Source organism: Cryphonectria parasitica (genome assembly GCF_011745365.1).
Source record: "Cryphonectria parasitica EP155 unplaced genomic scaffold M406scaffold_4, whole genome shotgun sequence".
Lineage (NCBI taxonomy): Eukaryota > Fungi > Ascomycota > Sordariomycetes > Diaporthales > Cryphonectriaceae > Cryphonectria > Cryphonectria parasitica.
In genome coordinates this window covers 1,570,772-1,593,969 of record NW_024468912.1, presented here as the reverse complement: position 1 = coordinate 1,593,969, position 23,198 = coordinate 1,570,772, and the positions used below count along the sequence as shown (strand labels likewise).

At 53.5% G+C, this 23,198-nt stretch overlaps 10 protein-coding genes across 10 annotated transcripts; 5 read left to right on the top strand and 5 right to left on the bottom strand.

Moving 5' to 3' along the window:
- Positions 1 to 919: 919 nt before the first annotated feature.
- M406DRAFT_255185 (uncharacterized protein) lies at positions 920 to 1,954 on the bottom strand (the record flags this gene model as incomplete). Its single annotated transcript, XM_040917015.1, has 1 exon — positions 920 to 1,954. The coding sequence occupies one exon, from the start codon at positions 1,952 to 1,954 to the stop codon at positions 920 to 922; it is 1,035 nt and encodes a 344-aa protein (XP_040776653.1).
- A 2,916-nt stretch (positions 1,955 to 4,870) lies between these two features.
- Positions 4,871 to 6,601, top strand: M406DRAFT_256592 (uncharacterized protein; the record flags this gene model as incomplete). The annotated part of the gene is made up of 3 exons (XM_040917112.1): positions 4,871 to 5,156; positions 5,835 to 5,958; positions 6,070 to 6,601. 3 exons carry the CDS (start codon positions 4,871 to 4,873, stop codon positions 6,599 to 6,601), a joined length of 942 nt encoding a protein of 313 aa, XP_040776652.1.
- Positions 6,602 to 7,305: 704 nt separating this feature from the next.
- On the bottom strand, positions 7,306 to 8,616 carry M406DRAFT_345969 (uncharacterized protein; the record flags this gene model as incomplete). The annotated part of the gene is made up of 2 exons (XM_040922132.1): positions 7,896 to 8,616; positions 7,306 to 7,748 (listed from the first exon to the last, which is right to left on the bottom strand). The coding sequence occupies exons 1-2, from the start codon at positions 8,593 to 8,595 to the stop codon at positions 7,306 to 7,308; spliced, it is 1,143 nt and encodes a 380-aa protein (XP_040776651.1). The 5' UTR covers positions 8,596 to 8,616.
- Positions 8,617 to 9,019: 403 nt separating this feature from the next.
- On the bottom strand, positions 9,020 to 11,834 carry M406DRAFT_322044 (uncharacterized protein). Its single transcript, XM_040919593.1, has 5 exons — positions 11,549 to 11,834; positions 10,886 to 11,448; positions 9,874 to 10,804; positions 9,759 to 9,804; positions 9,020 to 9,638 (listed from the first exon to the last, which is right to left on the bottom strand). The coding sequence occupies exons 1-3, from the start codon at positions 11,667 to 11,669 to the stop codon at positions 10,472 to 10,474; spliced, it is 1,017 nt and encodes a 338-aa protein (XP_040776650.1). The 5' UTR covers positions 11,670 to 11,834; the 3' UTR covers positions 9,020 to 9,638; positions 9,759 to 9,804; positions 9,874 to 10,471.
- Positions 11,835 to 12,393: 559 nt separating this feature from the next.
- On the top strand, positions 12,394 to 12,714 carry M406DRAFT_224613 (uncharacterized protein; the record flags this gene model as incomplete). The annotated part of the gene is made up of 1 exon (XM_040915689.1): positions 12,394 to 12,714. A coding segment is annotated over one exon (321 nt), but the record flags the coding sequence as incomplete, so codon positions are not given.
- A 1,060-nt stretch (positions 12,715 to 13,774) lies between these two features.
- Positions 13,775 to 14,659, top strand: M406DRAFT_356017 (WD40 repeat-like protein; the record flags this gene model as incomplete). The annotated part of the gene is made up of 4 exons (XM_040923327.1): positions 13,775 to 13,783; positions 13,841 to 13,877; positions 13,954 to 14,514; positions 14,585 to 14,659. Coding segments are annotated over exons 1-4 (675 nt in total), but the record flags the coding sequence as incomplete, so codon positions are not given.
- Positions 14,660 to 15,989: 1,330 nt separating this feature from the next.
- M406DRAFT_339072 (uncharacterized protein) lies at positions 15,990 to 16,677 on the top strand (the record flags this gene model as incomplete). The annotated part of the gene is made up of 2 exons (XM_040921418.1): positions 15,990 to 16,412; positions 16,504 to 16,677. 2 exons carry the CDS (start codon positions 15,990 to 15,992, stop codon positions 16,675 to 16,677), a joined length of 597 nt encoding a protein of 198 aa, XP_040776647.1.
- A 321-nt stretch (positions 16,678 to 16,998) lies between these two features.
- Positions 16,999 to 18,329, bottom strand: M406DRAFT_60328 (uncharacterized protein; the record flags this gene model as incomplete). The annotated part of the gene is made up of 4 exons (XM_040924676.1): positions 16,999 to 17,171; positions 17,239 to 17,599; positions 17,661 to 17,815; positions 17,918 to 18,329. 4 exons carry the CDS (start codon positions 18,327 to 18,329, stop codon positions 16,999 to 17,001), a joined length of 1,101 nt encoding a protein of 366 aa, XP_040776646.1.
- Positions 18,330 to 19,679: 1,350 nt separating this feature from the next.
- On the top strand, positions 19,680 to 22,143 carry M406DRAFT_255521 (uncharacterized protein; the record flags this gene model as incomplete). Its single annotated transcript, XM_040917038.1, has 7 exons — positions 19,680 to 19,979; positions 20,043 to 20,404; positions 20,461 to 21,103; positions 21,155 to 21,425; positions 21,479 to 21,563; positions 21,617 to 21,882; positions 21,956 to 22,143. 7 exons carry the CDS (start codon positions 19,680 to 19,682, stop codon positions 22,141 to 22,143), a joined length of 2,115 nt encoding a protein of 704 aa, XP_040776645.1.
- Positions 22,144 to 22,160: 17 nt separating this feature from the next.
- M406DRAFT_329563 (NAD(P)-binding protein) lies at positions 22,161 to 23,153 on the bottom strand (the record flags this gene model as incomplete). Its single annotated transcript, XM_040920441.1, has 4 exons — positions 22,161 to 22,243; positions 22,362 to 22,454; positions 22,535 to 22,841; positions 23,049 to 23,153. The coding sequence occupies 4 exons, from the start codon at positions 23,151 to 23,153 to the stop codon at positions 22,161 to 22,163; spliced, it is 588 nt and encodes a 195-aa protein (XP_040776644.1).
- Positions 23,154 to 23,198: the final 45 nt, after the last annotated feature.

Genomic DNA, 23,198 nt, shown 5'->3' with positions numbered 1-23,198 from the left:
CGACCTTGACCCCGACCGCGATGCATGCATAATCAGGTTTCTTGGGTGGCTGAATCGAGTCGCTCTGATCCACTCATTGGATACCGATGTGCCACCGCCATACCTGTCAGCCACTTGCGTGTTCATTTATAGCACTGCTGCAAGATAACAGTTAGCAACACGCCAGAGCGTCTGGTAACCCCGCATTGGAATTAACCCTCTCATTTAGCATCTCATCGACTGTACATAATGATTGGCGTTCGTTTTCTTTTTCCTTTTTTTCTTCTTCGGTAGTGGCTGGAATTGGTACGATGGACCAGTCTACTATAATTTATGAATAAATCCGTCGGCCTTATAATCGCGATGGCATTTGACTTATTGCTTATGGAACATGGAGGACGTTTGGTATTTTTGAACGGTACAAGAATCGGATCACTCCACTTTCACAGAGTATAAAGGCACCACCACCGTGTGTGACCCCTCTCTGGGAGATTGTGAAGTCACGTATGCAGACCCCAGTCGTGTTGCAATGTATGATTAGTTCGGCATGGTTGTAGCTGTCTCCCGGCTTGCATGCTATCTGCGCAGTATCTGCAGGAACCTGCAGACATCGGTCTACGTTGGTACTCGTGCACTACCATAGTATGTAGTTTCAACTCCCGTGCAGCGGCTCACTGGTATAAAGTGTCTCTGGCGGCGTTCTGACGATAACAGACTAGTAGTCTTGACCTTAGGCACTGATGAACAGCAGCTGGCCCAACCACCTGGCTCACATCTGTAGCAGTGTAGTCCATGACGGGCACCCTGTCAGTCTGTGTAGTATGCATCGCCTCAATCCTAGATTCCACAGTTGGTGTGGTGCCTATCTGGGCGACTCGTGTACGGCCCCCGCTGCGGTTGAGTGTAGATAGGAGTGAACACCTGTGTCTCTGCAGTGTCTTCAGCTGGTGGGCTCCGGCTCCCCATCTACCCAGAGGACGATGTTGACAGGCGGATTCTTGAGCTTTGCAAAGAAGCATCTGATGTCTTCGTCACTGTATCGTAGGCTAAAATGCATCAGCACAAAGGTGGTCCTGGGCCACTTCCTGATGACCGGCTCGAGGTCCGCCCATATGGTATGCTTGGTCTTGATGGCCTGCCCTCGGTGCTCCTCATATAGAAAGCTGCATTCGGTGATGACGACAGGGATCTCCTCCTTCAACCACCACGGCTCTGCAGCCAGCGTGGCGGCGGTTGTGTCACCAAGAAACGCAAACACAGGCGTGGTATGAGCCGCAGTAATCTCGACGCCGGATTCGCGTAGAGCCTTGAGCTCGGTGCCCTTGCGGCCCGCGTATTCTGGTTTGAGCTTTCTGGAATTGAGCTTGAAGACGTAGCCGACGCATGGTACCTGATGGTCGCAGGCAAAGGCCTCGGCGGTGAAGTCGACAGTGCGGCGCAGAGGGACAACATCGCCGTGGCGGACGCCGTGGGTATTGTGCGTGTGTAGCCAGTGGGGTTTCCCAGGAGGTGTGGTCGAGGAGGGATGTGATTCTCTGGACGTGTCAAGGACGTCGTCGTCATCGCCGCCGTCATCATCATCATTATCATCATCGATAGGCACCTCGGGATCCTCGGCTGTCTTCAGGCCTCCGGCATTGAGCACTGTCTTGGCAACGAGGAAGCTATCGAGAACCTGGACCATCTCAGCTGGGCAAAAGATGTCTGGCGGATCACTGCGCTTGATGAAGGCGGGCGTGAGGAGGACGTGGTCGCTGTGGCCGTGGGTGAGGAAAATATGCTTGGGTCTCTGCTTGTTGACGCATAATCCGGCGTCGAGCAGCAGATTGAGCTGTGGGATCACGAACGAGGTGTGCCATGCCGCTCGTGATTTGCCTGTTAGAACGTATTGTTTATGCTTCCCTGGAAATCGCCATTCAAGCACTTCCGAATGAGATGATTGCGAGAGAGGGGTTGCGAAAGCAAGCTTTGCCATCGTAATGCGCGCGGGGCGGAGAAGATAATGAAGAAAGCAAGGAATGGTGAAGAGTCAGACATGATAGTAAACTGAATGACGCATATTCTCACGAGCTCAAAAGAAGGATCAGCATCCTCTTTAGTCCAAGCATTAGCTTAATATACATGTATGTATGTATAACGTGGTTAAAAAAAAAATTTAAGAAATATATAGAATTCGTATTAAAATTGCCATATAGTCGAAATATTAAAGAATACGCTATTAATTCTTAAATAAAGTTATGCTTGTTTAGGGCCTCGCATATCCTTTTAACCAAATAATTCGCTAAGTTGTAATGATGCACTGCAGTATCCGAAGATCCTAAAGTACACAAAGGGTTTATGCTAACAAGAGCGGTGTCAAAGTAAGAACCACTGAATACGGAAATATAAACAAGTAATCCGTGCAAGTGCTTTCATTCGCCTTTGGGGCTATTCAAGTGTGTGACAAATGAATACTTAGATTGACGACTGAAGAGCTATGTCCTGGTGGTCTATCTAATGGTAATGAACGTGTCCTTATATATCCTGCTCTTCAGTCCCGTTAACTGTGTTTCCGTTGGATCACTTGGATCACCTGGGCGATCCCACTGATCCTATAACCCTAACCCTGGATTACCTAATCCTGGTTGGTCTTCTCCGCGTGCCGGGCTGCACTGTCGGCTTCTTTGTTGGCGGGGCCTGTTTCATGACCTGCATGTTGGATGGGTCATAATACTTGTGCGATAGATACATGATTGAATTTGATATTGGTCCCCCTTCAGCTGATTTCGCATGCTTTTCCGGTGGCGTTGGGAAGATGCAGGAGCAACAAACAGAGCATGAAGAAGGGGCGGCAGGGCCACTGGATACCACCACGCCTTCGGATTCAGTTATGAGTAAGCCAGACTCGCGAGGATATTGGCATTCGTTCAACTCGCTTTCTGGCCAGTCTTTCGGAGAGGTGAATGACAGCTATGACACTGCTTTTGCTTCTGCGTCGAGCTCTGGGCAGCCTGGCATTAGTCCCCCATACTCGCTGCAGTTTCCGACTCTCACCTCGACCGCCGTAGCAGAAACCTCCCCTTCTCCAGCAAACGGAGACTTCTCTTTTGGCAATCCACACAACAACAACACAACGGGCCATCCTGCCTCGGGGTCTGATGCAGTGACATCACCAGTTCACAGGCCCTCAGGTGGGCTTTTTGTCAACAACATTCCCTTGGAAGGCTTCACCCAGGACAGCAACGAGACTGGCCCTCGTCCCCCACAACCGTTGCCGACGAGTTTTACCAAGCCAGTCCCCTCCGCACCTAATACCTCTTTGTCCACCTCGCCGTTGTCTCTGTCCCTCACTACGAACGGCCAAGGTCTATCTCCAGTGTGTGCTGAGCTCGCTACGACTGCACCTCCCCATGGCACCAACGGTACAGCTACGATTCACGGTGCTCGTGGCGATACGTCCTCTGGCAATAGTCCGGCAACAGCGTCTCCTATAGAGATGGCGGGCCATCAGCTCCCGACCAGCACATCGCGCGAGGGCACCGGAGACGGTGGAAGCAGCCGCAAGCCCGTGTTGAAGATGAAAAGGACAGGCCAGAGCTTCCCCGTGAATCTAAACAACACCGGGTCTTTCCATCAGAAAACTCCCTCCTCCTTGTCAAGTCGATGGCTGGGTCACCCTTCTGCCCGAGGCACTACCACCAAGACGTCTGACTCTTCTGAATCTCCGAAACCAGGCGTTGTGAGTAATGCAGGGCAGGAATCCAATGCTGATACATCAGAGAAGCTCGTTGGAGGAACCAAAGCTGCCCAGACCCCACCAGAGCGCCGTGTCCTTCATGAGCGCCAGAGAGTCGAGGACCTCACCGACAAGACAGTCGTCATCCTAGATGACGACGATACGGACGACGATATCAAATACGAGGCGGCCGGTCGTGACGTTGGTCAAGAAGACTTGCTCGCCGAGGCACCTGTCGAGAATGCCTCGAGCAGTGACGACAGTGATGCTGACAGCGATGATGGAGAGGAGGAGGCGGGAGAAGAAGAAGAGGAAGAGGCACTGGACATGGACTCAAGTGGGGAGTCATCTTCTCACCAAATATTTCGTGCACCAGACCAAGAAATGGACGAAGCTGAGGATAGTTTCGAGGATGACGATGCGCGGTCTGTGTTATCATCAGCAGATTCTTTGCTCGCCGATGAGCCTGCGACGACCGGGCTCTCTACCAACACCCAGTTCCAGCAGATTGCTTACCCTACAACCATTCTCAAAAATGCATCGGCTGATCGTCCCTACACTACTTGGTCAGGTACGTGGCGCTCAGTCTGCCGTACATCTGTAGTTATCTGACTTTGACGTGCTGATTTATCCATGCATACAGACTCTGGTACCTTTGTTACCGCTTCTCCCGCAGTATTCCCTGACGGCTACGAGAAATGCACTGAGACCAAAGGTTTCCCCTGGATCTGCTCAGTCAGGTCCTGTAGAATGGTCTTCAAAACCACCACAGGCTTAAGTGCCCATTTCACAGTGAGTAAAGTCAGGTGCTATATCATTGTGCCTTGGGTTGACTCTATCTAGTTCACTCACAGAGGAGCGATGTTGAACGACAACATGGACGGAACTGTGTCCATCGTAGGCCTCTATAATACGAAGAAGAATGAACAGAATAATGACCCCCCCGTTGTTGTGTCCAAAAGACCATTGGACCCCAAGGAACCACCGATTCTCCCGCCATCCATACCACAAGGAAAGCAAAAGCTTTCTACGCCAGCGAAGACTGCTGTTGCACCTATAGTTCTGGACGACGAGACGCCGGTTACGGGCAACGACGATACATCCGTGCCTGGGACGAAGCGGCGCCCACCCCCTCCGCTGGCTGATCCAAAACATGCCCAAGAAATGTGGGCGTATATGAAACCCCACCTCACAGTACACCGCTCAGTACCAAACAAGAACTGGGCGCAACACGTATTTCATCTCCCGCGAGTGCGGGAACTGATATGGAATGCGGAGCGGATCGTTGGTCATCCGTTCAGAGATTCGCATCCTAGGGATATCACAGCATTGATTGTCCAGATCACGGGCGTTGAGGCGCGTGTACCCTGTGCGAAATGTCGACGGGGCAAAGGGCCCTTTGCTGGCTGCATCATGATTTCACCCGATGCACCGTCCGAGGCGAAGTCCAGCATCCTTAGCTGTGCGAATTGTAAGTGCATAATCACACTCCTGTTAACCTAGCAAGTGGATCCTGAGCTGAAAATTACTGGAGGCTATTATCACTGTGGCCAATCTAAGTGCAGTCACTGCAAAGCTACGGTAGAGCGCCGAAGACCGCGAAGCGGCCAGAAACCGGATAGCTACAACTTAAAAGTCTTGTCTGACCATGCTCGTGGGAAAGTATCGACGGCCTCAACCCAGCAGGAGCAAGCTGGCCTGGGACTAGCATCGTCCGAGATGGAGGGCGTCGAGATGGCCGGCAGTGCAAGCAGGAAGCGGAAGAAAGTGTTGACAGGATCCAAGGCTGCCGATGAGCAAGGTGGCTCAGCAACCTCTCATGACCCCGCGGAAAAGCTGTGGGACTACATGCTTCCCTATCTTCCTAAGACTTTGAACTGGGTTTCTTCTGCTGATATGCATGTCAGTAGGCTGTTGAGCCTCATACGCAGGCGGGATGTGGTATGGCGAGCGGACTGGCAGAACCATCGCCTGGCCGACGACAAGCTGCAGATTGTCGGACTGCTCGTGCACCTTGTTGGAAATGAACATGCCAATGGAGATAGGTCATGCACGAACTGCGCCAAAGGCCAGGGTCCGTTCAACGGCTGCTTCGTCCTGCCAAAAGAAGCACCTTGGGACTCGCACTGTGAGGTGAAAGGCTGTGCCAATTGCTATTTCACGCACAGCAAGCCATCCTGCAGTGTTAAGTCGGGCTGGAAGGGTAGAGCGGGCGACAAGAGCGAGTCAAGCTCCTCGCTGGCCCCGCTACCGCCCGTGGCGGAGTGGGCTATGGCCGCCGCCTACAGTAAAAAGAGGCCGCGTCTACAGGATTCGGATGTGGGTACACCGAGGGGTTCCGATCGGGCGTCCAGCGTGGAAGACGAGGATTTGAGGCCTCGGAGTAAGATCGTGAAGCTCTTCCTCAATCGCAAACCTGCTGCGTCAGCGGTGGCCTCGGCTGGTGACGTGCGGACGACCGCAAAGAAAGAAGCGGCTGCCACTGCGACGGACCCATCTGCGTTCATCAGCGCAGGCCAGTTTCAGCCCGAGGTCCCGCTGGAGATGGAAGAGTGGGAGATTGCGCCCGGACGCATCCGTGAGGAGGGCGTCGAGCGGGTCAACAACATCGCCTTCTCCAAGTCTTTCCTCGAATCCGATCAGTCCGTGCCGATCTCCGCCGACGTGACCTTTGAGGTCAAGACGATCAAATCTGGCCACTGGCTCGAGTTTGAGGGCGTGGCGACTAAGATGCGGTATTGCTCGCTGGCGAGCGGGAAGCTGTATGTGTCTATCCAGGGCCAGCCGGACTTCGCCGTCGGGCCATCTGGACTGTTCAAGATCATGCCGGGTCTGAAGTTCTCGGTGCAGAACCGTCTGTACATTAACTCGGTCCTGCACATCACCAGTATGTACTCGGATATCTAGAAGGAGGCTAGATCCGCATGGTTTCCTGAAGTGCTTCTGCACATATTTGCATATTGTGCACACTGTTCTGGGTATATAGGAGCGTTACATGCGTGTTCCACGCGCCTGATACGAAGATTCACGAGAGGCAGACTGCTATCCACTGGCCTGGATAGCATGCATATTGGGGGTCAGGTGGCTAGACCAACACAGGTTTTTGTGTGTGTACAAATTTTGGCATATGAGTGTGTATTGACTATGTATTGACAGCTCCTTGGGTACTGTGGCAACAAATGACCACAGTCGAAGGTTGTTGTGGTGGTCATGGTTTATATAGCTTGGGAAACAGAGGAACTTGATGATCTGGCAGGATATGGTCCTGCTTGAGGAGGATGAAGGTCTCCGGGCGCGAAAGCACTACGAGATATGGTTGACCCTCAGATGATGGGTTTGGGTACGGTTCGCACTCATCTGGCGACACTTGACGCCGCGCAAGATGAGTTTGTGGCATCGAGCCAATACAGTCTGTTCAAAAGCCCAAAGCTCTCTAGGTTTTGAGTCACGATGAATTGTGGTTAGAACATAGGCATCGAGGTCGAGCCAGCCTTTAGTCCGCACTACGACAGATCGAGGCGGTGTGTTGAAGCATCCAAGTAGCTATCGTCTGGATACACTGGACCAAAACTACGTAGACATCCTCCAAGGGACATCCTCGGAGGCAGTCACTACTCAGCGCCCAGGAGCCTCACGAAACCTTTCGAGGACTTCTCAGCCCACCATCTTGCCAAACCATCAACATCGCACCCTTCAATATCTTGTGGATTCTCAACCCACCACGTGGACCTATCCTTGACAACCTCATTCCCGTACTTCTTCAAGCTGCCGCCGTCGAATCTATGGTTCTTGACCGCAAGCAACAGGACTACACTCCCCACGGCAGGCGTGAATGCCTCCGGGTCGAGAAATACTGTCAGGAGCACCTGTTTGCTCGTCGACGGGTCTGCGAGCCGCGCCGTGCGCTGCTTGAACGGCTGCTTGTTGGGAGGCAGGATGGCCAGCTCGACCCCCGAGAGTGAGGTCACGACGGCGAGGACATTGACTACCCAGTTCTGCTTGTACGGCAGGTTCGGGATGGACCTGAGCGGTGTCAGTTTGAGGGGTTTGCTGCCTGGGTTGTACATCGCCCGGGCTGGATTCGTGCTGTCAGCGGCGCGGCTGGAGTGTGAGCCGACTGCTTCCTGGTCATATGAGCCTGCTGCGTCTTGTCCCTGTTGGGTGCGTGGCTCTACAGTGTTGTCCTGGGTCACGTCGGGACTGTTGATGTGCTCTGCTGTTGTTCCCTCCCTAAGAGCTAGTGGACGCTGTGTCGTGGACGTCGGCGGAGAGTCCTTGTCGTCTCGTGCTCGTTCAATGGCCTCTACTTGGGGGTTGAACACCACCAGCGGCTTCCTTTGAGCAAGAGGCTGGATGGTCTGCCGCCTGGACTCTGCCGTCATTTGCACGCAGGCAGGATCCCAGCCGACGACGCTCATATCTCGAACGATCAAAAAGACTTCTTCCTGCTCCCCCTCCTGCTCCTCCTCCTGCTCCTCGTCGTCGTCGTCGTAATCGTCGTCCTTCCTTTCACCCGCTTCTTGCTCAAGGTAGTCTCCTAGGCCTAGGTCTGAATCTAGGCCTTCAATTATAGGAATAGGACGAATCGGAATAAAACGTAGCTCGAACCAGTCCAGACGGACATAGCAGCCGAGGTGAAATCGTCTGCTATTCACCACGTGATGCATCTCCGGCACAGCCAAGGCCTGGATGCAGAGCTCTCCATCTCCTAACAGCAGCCGCACCGCACGGTAGCGAGGCGATATTGGGTTGACTTCGTCTATGCCTTCTACTTGCAGGACGGATCCAGGTGTACAGTGCTGCGTCTCGAGCATGTCTTCAATACACGGCTCAAGGGTGAAGGGATCCGAGCCGCTGGCGACCCTCACCGTAGACTCGAGATGTGGTCTGGGGGCGGACATGGAGATGATATCCGCGGTGACATGATTGCGAGGTAGGATGGACGATGAGTGGAGGGGGGAAGGGGATGAGGCTCAAGTATATAAGGAGGATCGTAGAAAGATGCAGTAGATCTCTATATCAGATAGCATTCGATTGCTTTCAGGCGGTTGGTTCCCAGTGTCGAGTAGGGGACGGGCCGCTGTGGCGCTGTAGTGATTAGCCAGCTGTAGAACCCGGGTAGTGCCTAGTTCAACGCTGTACTGTAGCAGGAATGATGCCTACCGGGGTAACTCCAGGCGCTGTGTGGGGTACCTGTCAGCCTATCGAAAAAGTCCATAAAAAGAACAACGACAACCAATCCTCCTCCTCCCCCTCCTTCATGTGATTCTTGTTCCACGTTGCAGGCCGTCGCTGTGCATTACTGTCCACCTAGTTGTGTTATTTCCATGACTATCCTCCTGCTGGCCCGGCCACTTCTCAGAGCAGCTCGAGCACCAGCCATTTACCGCCGTCCCACCACTGCTGATCCTACCAACCTGCCAACCGCCCTCAACCGCCTCCGCCTCCTCACCACAACAACCACCACCACAATGGCCCCCGATCTTCCCACCGACCGCCGTCCCCTCGTCATCTCCGGCCCCAGCGGCGTCGGCAAGGGCACACTCTTCAACCTCCTACGCGAGCGCCACCCAGACACCTTCACCCTGTCCGTCAGCCACACCACCCGCGCACCGCGCGAGGGCGAGGAACACGGCGTGCACTACTACTTTGTCACGCGCCCCGAGTTCGAAGACCTGATCGCCCAGGACGGCTTCGTCGAGCACGCCCAGTTCGGCGGGAACCGCTACGGCACCTCCAAGGGAGCCATCGCCGAGCTGAGCGGGCGGGGCAAGGTGGTCGTGCTGGACATCGAGATGGAAGGCGTGAAACAGATCAAGCAGAGCGGCATGGAGGCGCGGTATGTCTTTGTCGCGCCGCCGAGCGAGGAGGAGCTGGAGAGGAGGCTCAGGGGGAGGGGCACCGAGAAGGAGGACAGTGTGCTGAAGAGGTTGAAGCAGGCCAAGTAGGTTTCTCTCTTTTTGTTTCCATTCTGTAGGGAGGTTTTTTTTTTGGGGGGGGGGGTGGTTGTTGGCAAGTATTGGGAGGCCTTGTGAAGTCGCTGACGGTAACATTCTGCACACAGGCTCGAGCTCGAGTATTCGAAGACGCCTGGTGCTCACGATCTCATTGTAAGTTTGTGGAGGATATTCCAGGACAAGCCTCTGTTTCTTCCTTTCGGTTGCTAAATCTAGTGACAGATTGTGAACGACGACCTCGATAAGGCATACAAGCAGCTGGAAGATTTCGTGTACAACAAGCCAGCGGACGCATAAAATGGTTCCCAAAATCGCGGAAGGACTTGTTATGGAGGTATCAATTATTTAGGGAACAAAGAAAATTGATGACCTCGGATGATACCCAGATGAACATCACCATTTACGGTTATACACCACAGTTTGAAGACTGGTTCGGTGATCAATTTCATATGTATTCCGGCAGGTATCAAGACTAGACTCTAATTAGAGTGCCGAAGGGCTGAAGATTAAGAATGGGAAGAAAAGATAGAAAAGAAAGACCCGAGAATACTAAAAGAGAATAAGCGTAATAGTCCAGTCCGTGGGAAATACGTTGGTCCCATGTGCGCGAAACCACCTTTTCTTGACGCAGGAGGGTCAAGACAGAAAGGAGTTAGACCAGAGGCACCACCGCGTCTGCATCATCACAAACAGAAGAGAGAGGCCTGTCTGTCTGCCGCTTGCGTGCGCGCATTTGCGTCAACCCAGTTTCCAGTCTTCACAGGCCAGCAAAGGTCGCCTTTACGTTCTCGTCGATCGTGCGCTTCCTGAATGGCTCCTCCTAGTAGCCGTTCATAGTCATACGCTGAGAGCTTCGGCTCATCTCGCGTTCCGCGGCAGGGCTGATCGGTCTGCTGCTGCTGTGGCCCTGTGCGCTGCCCTCCTTCAGTGCCAGCAGCTGCTTAGAACGGAAGCCCTCGTAGTGGTTCTGGGACGTTGTCTCGATGAGGTCCTGCAGATGTGTTCGGAGCAGGAAGTTGCGCAGGTAGACGAACTCGCAGTGGTTCTCGTCCTCAACATTGATCACACCCCACCGGTTCTGACGACCCCGGACCTGCTTGCCGTTCACAATGATCGACTTCTCGGACCCGACGACGGCGAAGGGGACAAGGTTCTACAAACAGGTATTAGTCATGATCTAAATAAGCGTGACTTACACCCGGCCGGGGGGTGGAGGGGAGGGGGGTGCACGTACCTTGATCTGGTTGTTCAGGGCACGCTCCTCCTCGTCAAACTCGTCGTTGTCATAAGGGAACATCTTCAGGTTGTGGAACGCGAACTCCTCCTTGATGCGCTCCTTGAAGGCCTGGCGCTCATCCATGGTCAGGGTGTCGGCCTTGGCGATGACAGGCACGACGTTGACCACATCCGACAGCTTCTTGAGCACCACAATGTCGATGGGCTTCAGGGAGTGGCCGGTGGGCTGGATGAAAAACAGGCAGCAGTGGATGCGGGTGTCCTGAATGTACTTGTCACGGGCGGCAGTGAGCTCCTTTCGCAGGTAGGCGGAGTGTTGGTCCTTGATGTACTTGACAATAGGGTCCCAGCAGCGGTCGTTGTTGATCAGATCACCGTAGCCAGGGGTGTCGACAATGTTGAGCCTGAGGCGGACGCCATTCTCCTCGATAATGTGGGAAACGGGGTGAATCTCAGTGGTGGAGCGGATGACCTCGTCAGGCACGAGACGACCCTTGGACTCGATGAGGTGGGACGCGAAGATGGTGTTGATGAGGGTCGACTTTCCGAGACCAGTCTGGCCTGTGGTTGAGGGACACGAAACACGTCAGTCAACGACTCAATTGAACGACCCGACATGATTCGAGGGCCCTTGGCGCTCAGTAAACAAGTATAGACTTACCGACGCAGATTACATTGAACTGGAAACCACGCTTCAAGAGCTTGCGCTCGATCTGGCTGGTGATGCTGTCGAAACCGACGTGGCTCTGGGGGTAAACGGTCGCGGGAGCAACGGTCGCCATGGTCGTATACAGAAAAGGCTAGAATTGAACGTAAAAGGAAGGCAAATCAAATAAATGATGAAGAGAGTGTGGTGCTCGGGTTGTTGAGACCTGTGAGTTGGAAATCATGGAATGGAAGAAGGGGGAAAATGGGTGCGAAGAACGAGTGAAGGTGGGAGAAGTGTGTGATTCAAGATTGCTTCGCTGGTGATCTCCTTTGCCGTGACTGCTCGAGCGCTGCAGAGGGATTGATTGCTTGCCCAAATGACAATTTCCGCCTTGCTGGGGGGGAAGAGAGTGGAAAGGGGTCGCCGGCTTGCAGCTTCGCAGCAGGGTGGAAAGGGGGCCACCCACTTCAGCCAATTAGCGCATGGTCCCTACTCCACATACTGCTTGGGGTAGAAGCTCAGGCCATGACCCTTCAACCCCAGCCCGGCAGGCGTCGCGGGTACCTGGGTACTACTCAGCAAGCAACTTACCCCTGCGTCTCTGGGGAGCTGCAATTCGCGCTAGTGATTTTTCTGGAAACCAAACCACCTCAACTTCAAGATCTTCGCGATAGCATCTCTGAACGCGATCCACAACCACACTCTCCCCCTCCATCACCGATTGTCGGCGCTACCTTCCGAAGTCTCTCCCGCATATTGCAACGAAAATAGAAGCTAGACTTATATCTTTTGGAAGTACGAGCAGGCCGGTGCTAGGGGCGACGAAAATGGCTACTGCAATGCTGCCCTCGCGGACAGCCTCCATCATCCCACGACTCTCCGCCTCGACGACACCTTTCTCCTTCAGATTCGCCTCTCTCCGCATAAGACAGCTATCAATACCACTTCTCCCCCGACTCTCCATAGCAGTACCAGCGATATCACTAAACCTTCCTTCGCTCCCCTCATGGGAAGACATATGGGATGGCTTGCTGAAGGCAGTACCAAAGAAGAAGGTGTCACACTCTAAGAAGAGACATAGGCAGATGGCAGGAAAGGCCTTGAAGGATGTCACGTCGTTATGTCGATGTTCTGTGTGTGGCCATCCCAAGCGGATGCACGTTCTCTGCCCAAACTGTGCTAAGAGTAAGGACCACTCCAGGCATCTCAGGAATTTTGTAGCACTGACACTTGTCACAGAGTTTGCGAGCATGATGACCAAGCCTGGCCAGAGCACGGGAAAGAAGGCGCAAACAACAATCGATAAGAAGGACGGCAAAGAGTGAACAAGTTCCTCAAGGGATTTGAACAAAACATACGACGATGCGGAGGGGCCGCTCGGTAGAGGCATGGAACATACAGTCATTCGAAATCAAAAAGGCTTTGGGCTATGGAAGAGGGCCTCGCTTGTCCGGTACACCCGACACTTTGTTGCTAGATCAGTGAAGAGCGCAAGCGAGTCGCAACGCATGATCACAGAGGCCCCAGAAAAAGTGTGAACCGTTCCCCGGGCACCCGTGGACGGTCAAATTGCCATGAGAGGGGATGGTATTGGGCTCTATGGGAGCTAATTTTGGACTTGAAGTCTAAAATGACATCCATATATTGGAGATATCGCAGCCATGGACAAGAAATGTCATATTCAAGTCAGACTTGATCATTATCGTGTACCGGCCATGTTGGACGAGAATCAGCGCACGTGAGGGATAGACTATTTTGTACAGACAAATTGTTTGGTCAGTAGGAAAATCCCCAAGCAACGTAGCAAACGTCTTTCCAGACTTTTAGGCATCATGACATTGTATGCGAACTGCCAAAGCTCCATCTTAAGTTTAGTAGGAGAACAAAACAATGACAGGTGCACATGTCAGTGCAAGGGACTGACCCGCTTGGAGAATTCCATGATGCAACCATCAGAGCCTAATTGCATTGTAAAATCTGTTTGTTAGGCCACAAAACATTAATAAATGCTTTCCCATAGAAATTTGAGCAAGACAGAACCTCTCTTTCGGCGCATTGGCCAAAGTTAAGTCCCTGCCAAATTATCTGCAACGTTCATACAAGCACAGAGCTCTGTGGCAGATATCAGCTCTCTTACATCACGCCTAGCCTGAACCCCACCAACCTAAGAGCTTCCCCAGACCATCAACTTGAACAACCTCCCACAGTTGTCCTCACCACCAACTCACACATGGATCGGTGACAATGGTGAGAAACTCTCCACAACTATTAAATTTCATTATACTCAGCTGACACCTATTGTAGTCGAAACAATACCTCACCACCCACACGGTGGACAACGGTATGTTTCTCCAGCCCTGCCAACTACCCCGCCAACCTTCGCATCCACGAGCGCGTCGCTAAACCTGGATTTACAGCCCACACGACCGACATTTTCTCCTTAGCCGCAACGTCCACCGCCCTTCTTACCGGCAGCGGCTCCTCCACAATCAACATCCATCGCACGACAGACCCCAGCGGCACCTTTCCGATCTCCCAATCCCTGACTGCTCACAAACTCGGCACCCATCACATCGCAACATCCCCCCGCGGCGGCGACGGTCGGCTCGCAGCCAGCGTCGGCTTCGGTGGAGACATCAAAATTTGGCGGTGCGATGCCACCACCGGCGACTGGTCGCTAGACTTTGAGATCTCGCCCGCGGAAGCCAAGGCCCGTGGCGGTGGCGACGTCTGGGCCGTTGCGCTCGACAGCCAGGAGAAATATCTCGCTTGCACAGCGCACGATGGACGCATATATGTGTGGGACCTGGAGAGCAAGAGTGTTGTGCAGACCTACGAGACTGGAGGTGCCGGAGCGGGCAGCTTTGGGCTGTGTGTGGACCTGAGTCCCGATGGGAAGCTGACGGCCAGTGGGCACCATGACGGGAGTGTGTATGTCTTTAGCAACGAGGTCGGGCACCTTAAGTACTCCCTATCGGGTAAGTTTCCTACTCGCGCACGGTTTGGTGTGGACTGAAAGAAGGAAGAGCTGCTGACGCGTCTGCCTAGGCCTCGCAAAGCCTGTTCGGGCAGTCGCCTTCTCCCCCGGCAACTCACGCCTTGCAGCTGCCGGCGACGCGGGCGTGATCGCGATCTACGACGTCCGGACAGGCGAGCACGTTGGCATCTTGCGAACAGGTTCTGAATCCTCGGCCTGGATTACCTCCCTGGATTGGTCTGACACGGGCGAGTACCTGCTGTCAGGGTCCACGGATGGCAAGGTGCGCGTGTGGTCGATCGATCGGGGCGTGTGTGTCGCCACGCATAGTGAGACAGACAAGATTCTGTGGAGTGTACGGTGGTTGCCCAGAAAGGGAGATCATCAGGGCGAGATGTTCTGCACGGCGGGGGCGAATCGAAGCCTTACGTTTTACCGAGAGGGTGGAAAGTCCCTATAGCAGCAGAATGACGATACAATCTGCTCGCTCTTGGTGTCGGAGTATGGCAACGGTCCTTTTATGTGGACGTGGCCTCGTTCTATTCCACTGCTCTCGGCGGTGCACCAATGAGATTTGCTGAGCTATCTGATGCACATCAGCACGGCGTGTGGCGTCTGGGATCTCTACAATACAGATGGACGGCAAGTGCCAGCATGCCAAGCTCACTTTTCCCAGGTCAGACAGAGGTTCATTGCGGACTGGGACAACTTCTCAGTTGCAAAGAGGTATTGTGCTGCATAGTGCACACGAATGAGAATGTGTCTTCGGATACCACAAATGAGCCAGGTGAAGCAGGACATTTGTCTCAGCAACGTGGGCAGAGAGTCCCGCGATACTCCAGGGCCAGATCCAAAAGGTCACAGAAGTGATCTGCTGGCAATGACTGAACGATGGGAGAAATGAGAAGAGAAACTGAAACAATTTATTTCTCTATTGTCTGTGTTCCAAAAGATTTTTTTCTTTTCTTTTCTTGATGCAGCTGATTCGGGAACGCTTTCAAGCATAGCCTTCAGATCCAGGAGCCCTCAAAACCAACCACCTCTCATAGCCCAGAAAACGTCTCAATCCAATATGTAAGGCATGCGCAAATTATCTGGGGAGCAACGTGACTTGAATTTGCCCAAGTCCTGGCTTGTTTTTCTGATTTTGGGACGTTGAGAGGAAGGGAGGCTCAAAGGGGAGGGGGTGACTTCCTCTTAAGTCAAGTCATGTGCTAGCGTGTCAATTCCGCGCCAGTACGTTGCCGAGCTACGGTGATGCCTGGCTCTCCAACTCAACTCAAACTTCGACCTCAAACACATCCCAATCACATTCTCAACCACACTTACATCTCACACCGTCTTCTTACACCTTTAACCACGAACACAACTTCCATCATTTCTCCTACAAGCCAAAGGCCACATTCATATCAATTAATCTCAGCTGAACTTTCGACCCACATTTCCTCGTCGACGTCATCACGCTCTCAAGTCACGATGCCAGCAACCCGCAGATCCACCCGCAGTGCCGCCGCAAAGGGGCACGGCAAACAGTCTACTCTCAGCTTCAACAACAAAGTTACAAAGACTGGCGCTGCTAAGACCAGCGCCAAAGAGGCGGCTGCTGCTGCTGCACTCCCTTCGGGTGGCCTGTCGAAGAAGGTTATCATCGAGCCCGTAACGGAGGGAGAAGAAGAGGAAGCACTCGAGGTGTTGCCGGAAGAGAAGGCACACGAGGAGGCAGTTGCCAAAGAGGAGAAGCCTGAGGTTGAAGCGCGAGCGGAAAAGGTCTCCAACCGGCAGATCAAGAAATATTGGGAGGGGGTCGAGGATGCGCGAATCGCGAAGAGGGTGCATCAGGAGGATCTGAGCTTGTCAGAGAAAGTACTGCGGTATTTCGACATTAGTTCGCAGTATGGGGTCAGTTTGCACACTTACTGTTTCACCACCAACTTTGCATGGCTTGTTGGGATCATGGGAGGCTTGAAACTGGATACTAACGTTTTGCTAGCCCTGCACCGGTATTCCGCGAACGAAACGCTGGTACCGCGCCGAGAAGCTCGGCTTGAACCCACCAATCGAGGTTCTCGCGGTCCTCTTGAAGAAGGAGCAGGATGGCAATGGTGACATGGAGAGGTCTGCGATGGATCGGCTAATGGAATCGACTGCTATTGGTAGCATTTGAGGGTGGAGATGCGCGGATTTGTCACCATGACGAACAGTCCAGGGGTTTTCGACTCGGCGTCACCAGTTTAGCAGTCTTTCAAATATCAAAAAGAAGACTTGGGGTCGACAGTAAACTATGCTGTGCGACACACAAATGGAGGGCTTTTTTTTTTTTTGGAGTGTAAGGAGTTTGTTGAGAAGATTTGCTTTGCATAATGGTCTGGTCAGGTACAAGGGGTAATCTCAGGACGGCCTCTATCTGACCGTGAAGCAAAAGATTTGGTCATTGCGCAAATTAGTGAGAATACACTTTTTCTAGCCTCTTGAGTTCAGCACTGGCTCAGTACCAAATGCTCCTCGTCCGATGATGCGGAAGTGTTTCCTGCCCCTTCGCCTCCAGCTCCTTCATTAGATCGTACAGGAAAAAGTCAATCAAGATGGCATTAATCTCGACATCAGGATGATTCCGTTTGATCTCTCGTCTGATCAATTCCACACACCAGATACTACAAGCTACACTGTCTGTCAGCAAGAATCGCCCACTGAAAAAAGGCGGTCGAAAGGAACATCGGAAGCTCACCTCTCACTTGCATCTCCCAGGTGCCACCGCTCTGAATCATCGCCTTCTCCTTTATAGCCGTCATGAGCGGGGGGCTATATGAGATGCATCCCATCGTGCTCAAGATTTGCGGCACCCTGTAGTCTGCAAACATGGTAATCTTGCCAATGTCCCGGAACGCGCCGTAGCTCTCGCCCTGGAAGCACGCCCACAGGTCCGCGACCAGGATCTGGGCTCGCTTGAGGAAGCGAATGGGTTTCTTCCTCCCCTTCCACCGGTATTCATCCCGGAAGCAGGAGAAGTCTTCTGCCAATAGGTTGACGAGACCTGCAGCTGAGCCATTGGCTGCGTCGATGCAGTTTGTGAACCTGCAGGAGTATTTCTGCCAGGGGGGGAATTCGGTTAGTGGCTGATGGAGCCCTCATGGTAAAGGGACAACCTACTTCGTAGAGAATCTTTCCAGCTTCGCGCAAACACTCCAGACGACGTTCGAGGAGGGGTATCTCCTCATCTGTAGATGACCGGAAGACATGTCTCAACTTTTCCAGCGTGCACTCATTCTCGTCCTGCCAAAAATGCGGGTCCGTGATGGGGATATCTGGGAAAGTTGAGCTTGTCAGCGGCTAGCCAAGGAAGACCAAGAGTCTCACAGCTAGAGAAGGGGTGTCGTATGCATGTAACCGGCGGGCTGCAAACTAACCTTCATCAATGGCCCTCTGCAGCGCCGCCACAAGGCTCCAGTACCCTGTCCACGTCTTGCCTCTATACGAGATAGCAAACCTCTTGTCCTCAGGCAGCTCGGACCAAAACGAGAAATTCAGCAGGTCCATGGTGAAGATGAAGTTCACGGTGGCCTCGTCTTTGCTCTTGGGATGAAGCTCGTGCTCGGACCATGTCGCCGTCGAATAAGACTTTTCCTGCATCTGTCGGTAGATGGAATTGGCGGCTGTCTTGCAGGACCACATGTCCAGCGCAACGTCGATAGCGTTGTCGTAGACATACTCGACGCCATCAAGCACGCCAGTCTCTGGCTCGGCAGCGGCGGCAGGTTGTCCTAGAAAATGCGCCCGTAGGAGGGCAACGAGTTCTGGGTCGGCCTCATCGTCTGACATGTTGGGGATGCTGCTTGTGGCCGAACTACTCTTGCAGTGTCTCAATGGCAGGACAAATGAGGGTCTAGGGTATGGAGATTGAAAGCATTGGCGTCTCGTGCTGGACGCCTTTGATATGAGGTTGATTGTTCGGGAGGGTCTGGAGAGGAGGGACAGCTTTGACAGGGGCGCACAAGAATGGAGCCAACCAAGCATTGGGCATCTACTACTGTTGATCGACCTGGACCCTCTTAATGTTGAACCTTATCATCATCTCTATTTCTACTTCTTCTCATCACGATACCGGGATGTACATAAAACAGACTTGCTAGTTCGAAATTTAGAATATGCAATACTGGCGCATATTCTTCAGTAGGACATCCTGATTGGCGTGTATCGACGAAGGCCTATTGGTGGTCCCTGAAGCCTCCGGGCTCTTTTCAGCTGGTAGAGCCTGAAAGCTTGGGATTTGCGGGCGAGTTACGTCAGCGTTTCAACGACCGGGCCGGCCCCTGTGGCCCTGGATCTCAGCAAGAGTTTGGCACCCGATCTGGTGTGGCACGGGCCACCAATGGGTCTGCAGGACGGTAGCTGGACCTGATCTCAAGGCTGGACCCGCACCTACGTAAAGTACTTTGGTAAGTACCTCGTACCTCTCCCACACCCCAAATCTTCCAGCCTGCCTGCCAGCTGCCTCGGTAATCCTACTCGTGGTTGTAAGTCGCAGCAACTCGTTGTTGGGTGAGCTCTCACATCATATCCGTCGCTTGACTGACCATCGACACTGTTCAGCTTTTCTCGCCTTTACTCGAGTCCCTCCGCCACGTAAACCTGCCAAACTCACGCGACACACCCACGCCTTGTCCAGCGTCAGACGAAAAGAAGAGTGAGCTTCCCTTTCCGAGAAAGAACACTTGCGCGTTGATGCGCGGACCGCGACCATGAGCGCTCCTACGGGCGAAGCTCCCACGTCCTCCGCTACGCCTGTCCCTCCTCCTGCAGTCGTCCAGGCCCCACCTGCACAAGCTGCCGTTGTGCAACAAGAACAGCAGCAGCAGCAGCCTGTCTTAGGTGGCGGTGGCGGCGTCGCGCAACCAGTCTCTTCCCACACCGTCCCAGTTACACCAACTGGTGGCGCGGCTACTGGCCGAGCGCCGCCTGTGCCACGGCAACATGCAGCGCCTACTCGCGATACGTTTAATATGCGTTCAGTCGGACCTGCTGTGAACTCTCAGGTCAAGAAGGTATGTGCAACCCTCCCTGCCTCTCGCCTCGCACTCCTTGTGCACTCCCCAGTTGCCCCTACTACGAGCCGACACCTCTCATGAGCTGCTTTGGTCCTGCGCCGTTATCATCTGGTTTGCGATCGCAATGGAGTCACAGGTGTCACTCGATGACTTCGGCCTCACTCTAAGCGTCGCGACGGAGCACGTGGTCACTTCCTCGTCTCTCGAACACGTTACGCAATCTCTGAAGACTACTGTACTAAATTTTTTGCAGTCTCGGGTCTTGTTGGTTGGCGCCGGTGGCATTGGCTGCGAGCTCCTCAAGAATATTGTCCTACTTGGCTTCGGCGAGATCCACGTTGTCGACCTCGATACCATCGACTTGAGTAATCTCAACAGACAATTTCTCTTCCGCCACGAGCACATCAAGAAGTCGAAAGCACTGGTATGCGATTGTTGAGACGTGTTGTACTGCCTTGATCGGGAATTCGCTGACAAAGGGGAATAGGTGGCCAAGGAGACCGCGCAAAAGTTCAATCCAAAAGTCAAGATCGAAGCACATCATGCGAATATCAAGGAGACTCAGTTCAATGTCGACTGGTTCCGAGGTTTCAACCTCGTTTTCAACGCGTTGGACAACATGGACGCTCGGCGGCATGTGAATAAGATGTGTCTGGCGGCCGATGTGCCCTTGATTGAGAGCGGAACCACAGGCTTTAATGGTCAGGTTCAGGTGATCAAGAAGGGCGTCACGGCCTGCTACGACTGTACTCCGAAGGACGCGCCGAAGTCATTCCCCGTCTGTACGATTAGAAGCACGCCGAGCCAACCCATCCATTGCATAGTATGGGGCAAGAGCTACTTGTTGAAGTATGATATCGTGACGAGAACCTTTTTTTGGACTTGTACTGACTGTTTACCTGTAGTGAGATGTTTGGCGCAAGCGAGGACGGAGCCGCCTTCGACCACACAGACGATCAAGACAATGCCGAAGAGATCGAGGAATTGAGAAAAGAATCAGAGGCTCTCAAGAAGATCCGCGAGTCCGTCGGTTCAGCGGATTTCCCGCAGCTGCTGTTCGACAAGGTGTTCAAGGCAGATATAGAGCGTCTGCGTTCCATGGAGGACATGTGGAAATCCAGACAACCACCTCAGCCATTGGATTACAAGATCGTGATGAGTCAGGCGACGGAGGCGCTCGCAAACAAGAACGCCATATTACAAGAGGGTCAGAGGGTGTGGACATTGGAGGAGAGCTTGGTTGTCTTCAACGACAGCTTAGACCGGCTGAGCAAGCGCATGCTGGAGCTGAGGAAGGCACATGATGGCTCGGGCCCTGCGCCTGTGATTGAGTTCGACAAGGACGACGAAGACACTCTAGACTTTGTCGCGGCGAGTGCAAATATCCGGTCGACCATTTTCGGTATCGAGCGGAAGTCTCGTTTCGACATTAAGCAGATGGCGGGGAACATCATTCCGGCCATTGCCACCACCAATGCCATCGTGGCTGGTCTCTGTGTGCTTCAAGCCTTCAAGGTCTTGAAGGGGGAGTATAACAAGGTCAAGGAGGTGAGTTTCTATATCATCTAATGTATTCTCCCTGCTCACATGTGTTTCTAGGTCTTTCTGTCACCATTCACACAATCCGTACCCGCTCGCATCATCGCCGCCGATCGCCAACGGGAGCCAAATCCGGATTGTCCGGTCTGCAGCGTGTTCCAGACGAGCGCACATGTCGACTTGTCTCGGGCGACACTCAAGGACTTGGTCGAAGATTTTCTCAGGCTTCAATTTGGCTATGGTGACAAAGACATCGCTGTCAGCACTGAGGCTGGCATCTTATATGACCCGGACGAGACCGAGAATCTTTCGAAGAAGCTGGTCGACATGGGTATGCGAACCTCCATTTCGGCAAATGTATCATTTTTACTAACCACCCACCAGGTATCAAATCTGACAGTTTCATTACTGTCACCGATGAGGACGACGAAGAGCCGTTCGTTAACGTTGTCCTGCACGTCCAACCACCGTGAGTCATCTCCAATGCTTCAGGTAACTTACAGCTGCTAAATCCCCTATCAGGAAGGAGGAGCAACCCGACAAGCCCGTAACAGGACCCTCTACCGAGAAGCCAGACATACCCAAGAAGCCCAAGCAACAGGCGTCTCAGGCAGAGCCACCCGTGACGTCCCAGCCTAATGGAAAGCAGAAGACGGCCGACGACAACGCCCAGCCTCTGAAGAGACCACTCGACGACGCAACTGACCTCCCAGAGGCTAAGAAAGCCAAGGTGACCGACACCGAGACTAAGAAGGGCGATGCGGTCGTGGTCGTAGATGAGGGTGACAGTGGAGCGATCTTGATCGATGATGACTGAGCGGAAGCGTGGCTTTGGGAAGTACTCGTCACGGCAAGAACTAGAGTTGAGTCAAGACATGGCGGCAGTCAATCCGCCGTCAATTGTAAGGACGCAGTTGTTGGCATATGGATTTCGGGCCAGGAAGGCAGCGGCATCTGCCACCTCTTCGACTCGGCCCAACCGCCTCAGCGGGATGTGCTCAGATAAAGAGCTTCGGCTGAAATCTTTTGAGGCAGAAAGTGTACATTAATAAAGCGGCCCTTGTACCTATACGGCACAGTTGGGAACTGGCTGCTGCTGCAGCAGCATCATGGGCGGAAAATATGGGGGCACAGGAGTTATTGGATCTTCTAGACAACAAGATGTCCGAAGAAAGATCAAAGAGGTGGGTAGGCGGATACTCGATGAGATACCCTGCGTGAGAAGCGGGCCACAGGAACAGCCATGGGTTAGGTTGTTTCAACTCACTTTGAATCATGTCCGTCTCAATATACCCGGGAACAAGAGCGTTGACCCGTATACCGTATTGCCCTAGCTCGGTCGAAAGTGCAGACGTAAGACCTGCAAGCCATTAATGATGAGGCCAAGAACGAGAAAGAGGGAGCTTATTGAAAGACAAGATTGGCGGAACCCCGACTCACCCAGTAGTCCAGCCTTCGTAGCTGCATAGACGGCTGCGCCAGTCCCACCTCTCATGGCCATAACACTCGAGACATTGATGATGCTTGGTCCGTCGCCGCCCCAGCCCTCTCCACGCCCCGAGAGCTTCACACCACGCATCATCTGCCGCCCGATGAACTTGCACCCCAGCACGGCAGACTTGAGGTTGATGTCCAGGATTTTCTCAATGTCCTCCAAGGTCGTCCTCGCCAGCAGCGAGGCCTGCGAGACGCCTGCGCAGTTGACCAGAACGTCGACTCTGGTTGGGCCGAAGTGGCCCTTGCTCAGCTTAGCGGTGAGGTCATCCCAAGTTTCAGGGCGAGAAACGTCTCCTTCTACGCCATGGTGGAAGGCTGGTTGTGGAGGGGGGGGTGGTGGTGAGCAGCTTGATTGTGAATCTACTTGAGAGGCAGTCCGAGAGGATTCCAAGGGAGCGACGGGCTGGTCTCGAACGGAGTGGGCTGCGGCGCGTAGTGTCTCTGCGTTGCGGCCTACGAGGATGGTGCTGGCGCCGAGTCGTGCGAAGTGTTGCGCTATGGCGAGGCCGATTCCCCGGCTGCCACCAGTTATAAGGGCTATCTTGCCATGGAGGGGGGGCATTGTGTTCTTCTGGAGCGGTAGGCCATCCCACGGGTGTGTTCACTG